At 24.0% G+C, this 12,607-nt stretch overlaps 2 protein-coding genes across 2 annotated transcripts in view; one reads left to right on the top strand and one right to left on the bottom strand.

Moving 5' to 3' along the window:
- Positions 1–3,485, bottom strand: part of LOC117178367 (alanine--tRNA ligase, cytoplasmic) — a 45,824-nt gene extending 42,339 nt beyond the window's left edge. Inside the window, exons 1-2 of the mRNA XM_033369796.1 lie at positions 3,353–3,485; positions 2,753–2,926 (exon numbers count right to left, since the gene is read on the bottom strand). Of these exons, the coding sequence (XP_033225687.1) occupies positions 2,753–2,899 (147 nt within the window). The 5' untranslated portion in view covers positions 2,900–2,926; positions 3,353–3,485. The remainder of the gene's footprint in view (positions 1–2,752; positions 2,927–3,352) is intronic.
- Positions 3,486–3,531: 46 nt separating this feature from the next.
- The window catches only part of LOC117177894 (probable 28S ribosomal protein S25, mitochondrial), a 9,624-nt gene continuing 548 nt past the window's right edge, over positions 3,532–12,607 (top strand). Inside the window, exons 1-2 of the mRNA XM_033368965.1 lie at positions 3,532–4,054; positions 4,132–4,238. Coding sequence (XP_033224856.1) covers positions 3,918–4,054; positions 4,132–4,238 — 244 coding nt within the window. The 5' untranslated portion in view covers positions 3,532–3,917. The remainder of the gene's footprint in view (positions 4,055–4,131; positions 4,239–12,607) is intronic.

Raw genomic sequence — 12,607 nt, 5'->3', positions numbered from 1 at the left:
TGTTCAATAGGGCGTATCGAAAAAAAATTGTTTGCGCGAAGTTCTAATAGCAATTAAAACTTTCTTTTGACAGCCAAAAATACTCCCTTGAAGTTTAATTACAAAAAAATTTCTTCTGTCTCCGCATCGTAGATATAGCTAAAAATTTCAAAAAAACGAAGCACTGTTTCAAATTTGAACAGCGACATATTTTTTTTAGATTTAAATTATAAATAAAAATAGTACAAAGCAAGCCTATGTACACCTGCATAGCGATAATACCGTTAAAATATTTTTTTCCCTCTCTAAATAACTTTGAAGTTTCGAAAAATCGAAAAAAGTCGACTTTTTCGTTATTTTCTCAAAATTGCAATATGTTGCAACAAATAATATATAAAGAATATTGACATTAAAATCATTTTTATTGACTTTGAATTACAAGAAAATATTTAAAAGTCATATATTGCTCTTTATTTGACAATAAAATTAGTTTTCGGTGTATAAATTATCAGAAAAAATAGTTCGAAGCAAGTTAGTAATAATTAATTATTACTAATTAATTATTTAATGAAAATTAATTAATTAATTAAAATCATTTTTTGGAACTAATTTTCTGATAATTTATGTACCGAAAATTTATATATCTAAAAAGTTTTCTTGAAAATTCATTACGTTGTTTGAAAATTCGTTTTTTTTTGTTTTCAAATTAGTCTTCAAATTCCAAATGAAACTATTCCATTTTTTATTGAAAATTCAGCCTTTATATGAGAAATTATTTATTTCGTTTAAAACTCGTATTTTTGGGTTAAATAATCAATTATTTTGCTTAATTTAAGATACAATTTTTTTCTTGTTTAAAATATCAACTATAACATTTTTTTGTAGAGAAGTCATTATTTTTATTCAAAATTCAAGTACTTGTTTGAAAGTTGAACTTTTTTTTATTCATAAAAAAGTCCGATTTTATCAATATCGCATCTCCGCGCTCAGCAAATTATCCGTATCAGTTGATAATTGAGAGCAAATAGTGTTTTTTAAAACAATCTAGTCGGAATATGTATACAGTTTCGCGATTTTTTTTATAAATAATGTTTTTTTTCCATTTCTAGGGATTCAATTATTATTTTTAATATAGGATGCTTTGGAAAATCGTAGTAGCAGATATTCTTAAATAGACTAGCACCATCGATTAATTAAATAATACTAAAAACACATTTAATAATTTCTTTAATTTGTCTCGCAAGTCCATGAATTTCAATAATAATGAAACAAATTTTTATTTTATTTTCTTATACTTAAAATTCAATGCAAATAGTTGAATTTTCTACTACGAACGATCAATTTTGAACCAAAAAAAGTTCAGTTTTCAACAAAAAATGGAATATTTAAATTTCCAGGTGAAAAAATTCAACCTAACTGATGAATTTTCAACTGGAATAAACGAATTTAAACAAAAAAGGTGATTTTTCAATAGAAGAGTTGAAATTTCAAGCAACTAGTTTTCTTAAAAAAAAAAATTAAATTTCAAATAAAATTATGAATATTTAACTGGCAGACTTGGATTTTAAACCAAAACGAGGAATCTTTATCTGGAGTCGATGAATTTTAAACCGAAAAGATGAATTTTCAACTAAAATTCATGAATCTTCAACTTGAATAGTTAAATTTTCAACCACAGATAGATTTTCACCTGAAATTATGGAATATTCAATTGAAAAAGCTACATTTTCCGTTTTAAAAAAAGTCTTCATCTACAAAAAAACTTTTTTTGAAAGAAATAGTTGTACTTTCAATCATTGTGTTGAATTTTAAATTAAAAAGATGATTTTTCAACTAAAATGATGAATATTTAACTGAAATACTGGAATATTTAAAAAAAATTTAAACACGAAGATTAACTTTCTACTAAAAAAGATAATTTTTCAACCAAATACATCAATTTTAGATGAAATAGTTAAATTTTCAGTTAAAAAAAAAGAATTTGCAAACAAAATGTTGGAATTTCAACTAAAACCATGAATATTTAACTAGAATAATCAAATTTTCGGGCAAAAAGATAAATTTTCAACCGAAGATTAATATCTAAGAAAAACACGAGTTTTCAACTAAAAAAAGATTCAAGTAAACAGATACATTTTTTACTAAAATAATGGAATATTCAATTGGAATAGTTCAATTTTTAGTTAAAAAATCATTTTTTAACTAAACAAATTAATTATAGAAAAATTAATTTTTAGCCAAAGCAGGTTCGGTTCTGGTAAAACAAATAAAGAATTTTTAACAAAGTAGCACATTTTTCAAACAGAGATAAATTCTCAATTAAAATTATGAATCTTCAACCAAAGAAATTAATTTTTTAGAAAAAAGTTTAATTTTCAGCCAAGCATTTAAATTTTTTCCAAAAAGTGACGAATTATGAATGAAAAATGCTCGTAACAATAAAATCTGAAATATAAAATTTTTAAAGTGAAAGAATTTTGAATTACGCATTCTAAACTGAAGGATATAATTGAAAAAGATCAGAATTTAAATATTTAAAAAACGGCTGAAATCAAAGTTGACACATTTTTTTGTCTACAAATTTCTAAAATTCCAGGTCGAAAAATAAATACATTGTCATTTCCCGATCTCATAAATTGTAAATAAAAAAAAACTCCTCTAGGTTTTCCGGGAACGCTGAGTCCCCTGTTATTAAGTATTTTTTTCTAAAGTTGATGACATCTTCACAATGAAGAAAAAAAATCAATTTTATCAAATTCGAATAGCTGCTTACCTGGTTCATGCCAGCATTGGCAAACAATAAAGTTGGATCATCATGTGGGATAGTCGAACTCGAATGCACGTAAATATGCCCCTTTTGCTTTTTAAAATAATCTATGTAGATCTGGCGAATTTCCTTCGCGCTAATCATTACCACCATTTTTGCTATTTTTGCTTCTCAGCGAATCTGAAGGAGAAAGCAAAATTCTCTTTAAAAAATAAGATCTTCCTATTCCCCATATGGTCACAGATATTTCCTCAATTATCAACAACAATCTAAAACATATGCAGTTGACAAAAAAACACATGCTTTCTTCATTCTTTTTTTTTCTGAACAAGGCTTTTATTTTTGGGAATAGAAAGAACCTTTTGGAAAAGTAGAAAAAAGGAAACTGAGATAAGATTTTGTTTTTTATGGCAGGACTATTGTATGCAAGTGAAAGTTTATATTGCACCAGAATCCGCATTTATTGCAGAAAGTATTGCCTTTAACCTCTACATGTGGAATCTAACCTCTGTCGTTGAATTTAAAAATTAAATGTTGAAAGAGACTTTTTTTCTAAAAGTGTATTTTTTTGCGATAAATTTCTTAATAAATGCTAATAATTCTCACCTTCGATAACATATGCCGGTTTGGTTATGATTTTGTGTCCGAAATTTGGTCACTAAAGTCACTGTCGGTCACGAACTTACACAACCACACAGCGCACTTAACCTAACTTGCTTGAACCTGCTTGAACTCGTTGATTTTAAACCAGTAACGTAGCTAACGAACGAAAACAATCACCACTTTCATTTTCTTATATTTCTATCATCATAGATTCAGCATCATATTTAATAATGAAATTTAAGATTAACGATTTTTTTCATTTTTTTATAACGCTCTACAATAATAAAACGTTAATATATGTGCAAAAATAAGTAAATAATGTCCCCTCACATTAGATACACCACTGCATCAATAATGTGAGATGAAAACGGAGCAAACATTCAAACTCAAATGTAAAATTAAATCCAGTGAATTAAATAAGACAGAAAATCTATAGTTTATCCAAAGAATTGCACTGTATTTTATTTGATGATATTCGCGAAATAACGATCGTTCTATCAAGTTTCGTGGCTTTCGGTTTGAGTTTGAGGTTAGTTTTTCTACAAGAGAACATTTTGAAGGTCCAAAAATGCCTTTCATGAAAGGTATTGAACCTATTAGAAGAACCTTAAAATATTTGCAGCAAGGTCGACTGGTTTTAAAAGATAATATACATATATTTTCCATTAATTACAATACTTCTGGTCGGACTCACTCAGGAATAAGGTCAGTTTTGAGGTTAGGTCACTTCAATGTGAAAATTAGACGATTTTGTTATTCAAACCTTTTATATTTTATCGCAGAGGTTTCATCTTTTGGCATTTGGCTCAAGTGCAGTTTAAAAATCCTGAAGTTCAGGTCATCACATTTAAAAATATGACACCGTCGCCGTTTATACAATGTTACTATGGTAAGTTTTTATCGTTTACATTTAACTATAATTGTTTAAAAAACTGTATTTGTTCAATTTTTGACGATTGGAATTTAAAAATAGTTTGGTTTCGAATCCCTGGTCTTAAAAATGATAAATTTCAAACATAGAAGAGCTAAAATTGTATGGATTTTGACGAACATTGTTTTAAATTTCCAAAAATTTTCTTAATCATAAATTACAAGCTCAAACTTATTTAAAAACAGGGGAAATAGAATATAGTTTTTTTCCGAAAATCGAGGAATAATATTTGAATTAATTTTTTTTAATAAAATTATTTTAGATATCATACTGAGCTAAATATGAGACACTTTTAATTATTCAGATTTTAAGTCGAAATATGTTGCATTTTTAGCAAAGCAGAAGGATTTTTAAACTAAAAACTAAAAAAAAACGAAATTTCAACAAAATATTTCAATTTGCAATCAGAGAGGTAAATCTTGAAAAAAAAAAAACGCTAACGAAATAGTTCAGCTATCAACCAGGTAGTTAAATTTTAAACAAAAAAGATGAATTCTCAACAAAAAGTTTATTTTCTATGAAATAGATAAATTTTTAAATATGCTTTTGAGTTTTCAACCAAAAAATGAATATTTTACAAACGATTTGAATGAAAACAAAAAAGTCGAATTTTGAGCAAAATAGTTTAATTTTCATTTTAAAAAAATGAATTCTCAACTAAAAAAGATTATTTTTCAATAAAAAAGTATATTTTCTACCAAATAACTAAATTCGTAAATAAATAGTTGGATTTTCAAACAAAAAGATTATCTTTCTACCAAATTATTGAATTTTCAACCCAAAACATCGAATTATCTACAACAGAATTTAATTTTCAAATCGAAAATATGAATTTTTAACAAAATAGCTGAATTCTCAAAAAAAAATGATGATTTTGTAACTAAAAAAGATGAATTTTCAATAAAAAATTTTATTTTTTATCCATTAATTACATTTTTAAATAAATAGTTACATTTTCAACCAAGGCAAATTAATTTTAAACAAAATATTAACATTTTCAGTTGAAACAATCAATTCTTCACCAGAGAAAAAGTGAATTTTGAACAAAGTAATTGAATTTTCAACAAACAATCTTTAATTCTCAACGAAAAATGTAATAACTAATATTTCAACCAAAAGAGATTTTGATTTCAAATCAAAATAAATTCAGTACAACCAAGAAAGATTCTAATTTCAATTAGAACCATTTCTATTCTACCAAGAAAGACGAATTTTTAACAAAATAGTTGAATTCTCAACCGAAACGGATTAATTTTAACACAAAAGATGAATTTTCAATCAAGAAGATAAATTTTCTACCAAAAAATACGAATTTTGAACTAAATACATGAATTTTCTATCAAAAAGTTCAATTTTCAGTCATAAAAGATCATTTTTCAACTCAAAATTGAAGTTCCATTTTTCTTTAAAGCAATTAATTCTCAACCAGATATAAACAATTCACCAAAATAGTTCAATATTCAACCAAAAAATGAGTTTTCAACTAAAATGATTCCTTAGCAACAAAAAAAAATGAACTTTGAACAAAGTGTTTCAACTTTCAACCAAGTAGTTGGATTTTCAACAAATAAGATTACTTTTTATCCCATTAGTTCAATTTTCCAAAGAAAAAAATGAAATTTCTACTAAAAAAACTCGAGTTAATAAAAATACATGTCTCTTCAACGAAATAGTTAAATTTTCAAATATGCTTTTGAATTTTCAACCAAAAAACGAATATTCTACAAAACGATTTAAATTCATAAAAAAAATACGAATGATTTTTCAATAAAAAAGTTTATTTCATTCCAAATAATTAAATTTTTAAATAAATAGTTGGATTCTCAAGCAAAAAGATTATCTTTTTACCAGAAAATGGAATTTTACGAAAAGATATGAATTTTCAAATCAACAGGACAGATTTTCTACATAAAAATGAAATTTTCAACAAAAAAAAAGTTTAATTTTCAAAACGAAAAAATTAATTTTTAACAAAATATCTAATTTCTTAACAAAAGCAGACGAATTTTTAACTAAAAAATATGCATTTTCAATAAAAAAGTTTATTTTCTACCCAGTAATTACATTTTTAAATAAATAAGTTTTCAACCAAGAAAAACTAATTTTCAAAAAAATATTAACATTTTCAGTTGAAACAATCAATTCTTAACCAGAGAAAAAATTAATTTTGAACAGAGTAGTTCAACTTCCAACCAAAGATTTTGATTTCAAATCAAAATCAGTTCATTACAACCAAGAAAGACGAATTTTCAACCAAGAAGATAAACTTTCTACCAAAAAATACGAATTTTGAACTAAGTATATGAATTTTTTATCAAATAGTTCAATTTTCAGTTATAAAAGATCAATTTTCAACTCAAAATTGAAGTTCCATTTTTGTTTAAAACAATTAATTCTCAACCAGATAAAAAAAATTCACCAAAATAGTTACTATTCAACCAAAAAAATGAGTTTTCAATTAAAATGATGAATTTTGAACAAAGTGATTCAACTTTTAATTAAGTAGTTGGATTTTCAACAAAAAAGACAAATTTTCAACAAAATAGTTGATCCTTTAACCAAATTTTATCGAAACTTTTAATAGTTAATATTTCAACCAAAAAATATTTCAATTAATAATAAAACAGTTGAATTAAAAAAAACAAAAACAAAAAAGAATTTTCTACAAAGCAGCTGAATCGTTAACCAGAATACGTTAATTTTTAAGCTGTTATATTTTTAAATAAAATGGATAAATTTACGAAAAAATGGTTTTACCAGAAAAGACAAATTTTTAACAAAGTTATTTTTTTTACAAAATAGTTATATTTTCAAAGAAAAAAATTGTGATATAGCTTTGCTTTTAAGAAAGAAAAGCCATTTATTTCATTATTGTTGGCAATTTAGTGATTTTAAGTAGTTTCATATCAAATATAGTTATATCAAAGACACTTTAAAGGATTTTAAAAGACTTTAAGTGATTTTAGGATTTCTTAAGAGATTTTTAACGATTTCAAAAAATTTAAAAGGATTTTAAAAGAATGCAGAAAAATTAAACGATTTTGAAGGAATTTAAAAGATTTTTCAAAGAATCCATCAAGGTTTAAGGATTTCAAAGAGATTTGGTCAAATTTTAGGGCAGCTTAGGTGATTTCAAAGAATGTCAAGCCAGTTACTGAAAAGTTATTTAAAAAGATTTTAATAAATTTTAAGAGACTTCAAGGGATGTCATTTTTTTTATATTTTACAGAATTTCTGAAAATTCAAGTGACTTTAAGAAATTAATATAGGGACTTGACGGGATTTCAAGATTTTCTTTGAAAGGGTTTCAAAAGATTTTAAAGCTATGCAAAAAGTTATTTAAAAAAAGTGATTGAAAAAGATTTTAATCAATTTTAAGAGACTTCAAAGGATTTAAAAAAATTAAATGACTAAAGGATTTTCAAGAGATGTCAAGGAGTCTAAAAAAAATTTACGGATCTTAAGAGATTTGAATTAATTTCAGTCAATTTTAAAATTTTTAAAATGATTTCAAAGAAGTTGAAGGCAGTTAAAAAAAATTCGGAGGACTTTAAGGATTTCTAAAAACTAAAGTGATTTTAAGGAATCACTAGAGACTTTTCGCGGAATCTTCAAGTTTCTTATTAAAGGATTTAAAAATAATTCAAAAAGTTGAAGGATTAACAAGTTATTTTCTAAGATTTTAAGACAGTTTTATTGGTCTTAACGAATTTGAAGCGAGTTTTTGAAAAGTTATTTAAAAAGATTTTAATGAATTTGAAAAATTCAGAGATTTTAAGGATTTTAAAGAGATTTAAAGGAATTTAAGAAAATTTAAAGGATGTTTAAGAGATTTGAATTAATTCAAGTCTATTTCGAGAAACTTTGAAAGATTTAAAATGATTGTAAAGAAGTTGAAGGGATCTCAAAACAAATTCGAAAGAGTTTAAGGATTATCGAGAAATTTTACAGGATTTCAAAGAATGTTAAGCATTTTAATTAAAAGTTATTTGAAAATATTCTAAGTTATTTGCAAAAATTCGAAAATTGTAAGGATTGTCAAGAGATGTAAAGGAATTTGAAAAGATTTTACGCGATTAAAATTAATTTTAGTCAATTTCGAGATATTTGGAAAGATTTGAGATGAATGCAAAGAATTTGAAGGAATTTAAAAAAAAAGTCAGAGAAATTTAAGGATTTTCAAGAAGTCTTATAGGATTTCTAAGAAGGAGCACAGTCTGATCATTTTTTAAAAAATTAATTGCTAAACATTCTTTAAAGTCACTAAAACTTATAGAAATATTTTTAAATTCTTTAAAAATAAACTTTAAAATCTTTCGAAGTTTCTCGAAACTGACTAAAATTATTTCAAATCTGTTAAAATCCTTTATATTTTAATAAATTCCTTTAAATCTCTTAAAAATCCATAAAATCTTTGCATTTTGTCAAATTCATTAAAAGCTTTTTAAATAACTTTTCAAAAACTCGCTTGGAATTCTTTAAGACCACTAAAACTGTCTTAAAATCTTACAAATAACTTGTAAATCCTTTAAAAATTTTAAATTATGTTTGAATTATTATTAAATCCTTTAAAAAGAAACTTTAAGATTCCGCCAAGTCCCTAGTAATTCCTTGAAATCACTTGAATTCTTAAAAATCTCGTAAGATTTCTTGAAAATCCTTAAAATCCTCGGAATTTTTTTGAACTCCTTTCAACTTCTTTGAAGTAATTTAAAATTGACTAAAATTAATTAAAATCTTTTAAATCCAAAATACTTTAAATTTTCTTAGGTTCCTTAAAATCTCTTGATAATCTTTAAATCAATCAATTTCTTTAAATACCTTGAAATCACTTAAAATTTATTACATCTTGTAAATCATTAAATCTTTTCGAACTATTTTTGGATTATTTTTAAATCCTTAAAGTCCTCTGAATTTTTTCGAACTCCCTTCAACTTCTTTGATGTCATTTTGAAAATTTCAAAATTGACTAAAATTAATTAAAATCTCTTGAGATCCTTAAATCATTGAATCTTTTTAAATAACTTTTTTTTAAATAAATTTTTAAATAGCTTTACAATCCCGAAAACTGCCTTAAAATCTTTTAAAATTTCTTGTAAATCTTGAAGCATTTTTGAATTCTTTTTAAATCCTTTAAAAGAAAATCTTAAAATCTCGTAAAGTCCCTATAGTAATTCCTTAAATTAACTTGAATTTTCAGAAATTCTGTAAGTTTAAAAAAAAATCCTTCAACTCCTGCGAATTTTTTATTTTTAATCCCTTTAAATTCTTCAAAATCATTTATAATTTTCGAAATTGAGTACAGTTAATTAAAATCCTTTGAATTTTCTTATATTCCTTAAAATATTTAAAAAAGTTACATCCTTTGAAATCTCTTTAAATTCATTAAAAATTTTTTAAATAACTTTTCAGTAACTGGCTTGACATTCTTTGAAAGCACCTAAACTGCCTTAAAATTTGACCAAATCTCTTTGAAAATCTGTTTGAAAAATCTGTTAAATTCTTTCAAAATCGTTCAATTTTTCTGCATTCTTTTAAAATCCTTTTAAATTTTTTGAAATCGTTAAAAATCTTTTAAGAAATCCTAAAATCACTTGAAGTCTTTTAAAATCCTTTAAATTCTCTTTGATATAACTATATTTGATATGAAACTATTTAAAATCACTAAATTGCCAACAATAATGAAATAAATGGCTTTTCTTTCTTAAAAGCAAAGCTATAGAACTATTTTTTTTTACTTTGAAAATATAACTATTTTGTAGAAAAATAACTTCGTTAAAAATTTTTCTTTTCTTTATTTGATATGCAACTACTTAAAATCACTTAATATCGAAAAGTATAATGACATAAGTCGCCGGCACAATATAATTATTGTGAAAATGACAAAGTGGATTTTTCTAATAGTGTTTTTCTTTTTTTTTATCGAATTATTTCCATTAATTATCGCTCCAGTGTGAAAATACCCGAAGACCCCGAATAAAAGAGAAGCTTTTTAATAATTATAAAAGATCTGAGGAGAAATGGTTTCGGGTTTATTTTCAAAGAATCATTTTAAGTTTTAAAGATTTAAAAATGTGGGTTAAAAGAATTTGGAAGACGTTGGACCATTTTTTAAAAATTTTTCAAGTTTTATACATTTTTTAGGTAAACTGAATTTTGTCAGAACGTGAAAAAAGTTCTTGAAATTCATGGGAGATTTAAAAATTTTTAAAAAGGGTTTGAAAGATTTTCAAGCAAAATTTTGCAATTTTGTCACATTACATAATTTTTGAAAAATTTGAGTAAGTTTGAGAGATATTTAAAAGTTTTGAAACGATTCAAAAATAAATAAAGCTTGTAAAGTTTTTTTTTTTAAATCTTGTAAAGTTTCACGAAAATTAAAGATATTTTTTCAGGTTCCTAGGAAAAATTAAAATAATTTTTTATTTGTAAAAATTAATTTGAAGAAATTATTTAAAAAGATTTTAGAAGATTTCATAAATGGTCAAAGAAGAAGCTGACAGATTTTAGGGCAATTTTTAAAATCTTGCAGAATAATTAAAAAATGCAGAAAAAATTTGAATAATTTTTAGAAATTAGGAGGCTCAGAAGGTCTGACAAAATTAAAAAAAAGAAGATTTTTCCTTATATTCGTGTGAAAGTTTAAAACATAACAAACGATTTTCTAACATTTCTAAAAATAGTTTAGAAGATTTTAAAGCAAAATGTTTCAATTTGGTAATATTTCAAATTAAAAACGAACAAAAATCGGGTAAAGTCAAGAAATATTTAGTAGAACTGAAAATAATTTTGAATGTTTTCAAGAGAATAAACAAATTTTCTTAAAATTGCTGAGAAAATTTAGAAGATAGTAAGGTTATTTTTTTAAATTTAGAGACTGGAATTTTTCATAATATTTTGTAAAATTCTATATGATAAAAAAAGTTTTTTTAAATTTTCTAGATTCTTTTCTAATACCCTTGAAACATTAAAAAAGTTTGTAAATTTTCTCAAAAATCTTATGAAAATTATATTTCCATAAATTTGAAAACAAGATAATATTACTTATTTTCTTGTTCTCAATTTTAAGAATTTAATTTCAACATTGATTTATTATAATACTGCGAAAAATAATTTTCCATTAAGTGTTGCCAAAGATAAAAAAAAATATTCGTTAATGGCCTTTCTTTAAGAGTGACATACAAATGTTAAAACATTTTAGCTTCGTTACAAAGTCGAATTGATTTAAAAATATCACATTTAAGAGTTGGTTATTTCATTGTAATAGAAAAAAAATATTTCAGGATTTATCTTATTCCTTGTTTGTCATATATAAATATAATAACTATATTTATTATATAGCAGCATTATATTGTAAAGCGGCAATATAAAACAAAATTAGATCTTCATCACTATATTTAAAAGTGTTTTAATACCCGGGACTAATACAAAACAACGAAAGAAAGAATAACTAAATCATAAATTAGCAACAAGAAAAAATTGCCGAATTATAAAATAAACGAATTGTTATATTCTCATAAATATTTCTACTTCTGTAATTTAAGTTTGACGACATTTAAAATTTGCGAAAATAATTAATAAATTATTAATTAATGATTCATTAAATTGTTTGCCTCATTTATAATTCTATTAATTGCTCATAAATTAATAATCAATTAACTATGTTGCACAATTCGAAATTTGGGGAATTAAAACATTTGTCGCGAATTTAATAATTCGTTTATTTTAAAAGTCGATCTTGAAGTCGGTGAATTTTAGTTTTGGATATTTTGAAATTTGGGATTTTATTTTTTGTTAATTAAAAATCTTGTGGTTATTTGAAATATTTTATAATTCGATAATAATATATATTTTCGGCATTTTTTAAAATTTATTTGTGTATTCATGATTAATTTTTTTTATTATTCTTTATAATTTTGCCGCTTTTTACTATATTAAACAAAATAATACGTAAGTAAATAAGTCTCATTTACTACTTGACTACACTATGAAGAAAAAATGATTTTAAAGCGTTTTTTATATTTATTTTGTAATTTTTATGCAATTTTCCCATGGTACTGCATGGTTTTGTAGAACAAAGTTTAAAAAAGTTGAGATTTTAACCCGAAAATAGTTTAATTTTTGAAAAAAAGATATGACCAAATAGTAGAATTTCGAAACAAAAACATAATAGTACATAATAGAAGGAGGAAAAGAGGGAAATAGAGAAAAGTGTGTGAAGACTGAAATCATACGAGGGTAGTTCAATAAGTCCTTAGAATGAAGTATAAAAACAATTTTTTTTGGGTAAATTTTTTTTTATTTTTCAACATAATCTCCTTGGAGCT

This window comes from Belonocnema kinseyi, chromosome 8 (assembly GCF_010883055.1).
Source record: "Belonocnema kinseyi isolate 2016_QV_RU_SX_M_011 chromosome 8, B_treatae_v1, whole genome shotgun sequence".
Taxonomy (NCBI): Eukaryota; Metazoa; Arthropoda; class Insecta; order Hymenoptera; family Cynipidae; genus Belonocnema; species Belonocnema kinseyi.
The sequence above is the reverse complement of the archived record's forward strand: the minus strand, read 5'-3'. Positions and strand labels throughout refer to the sequence as shown.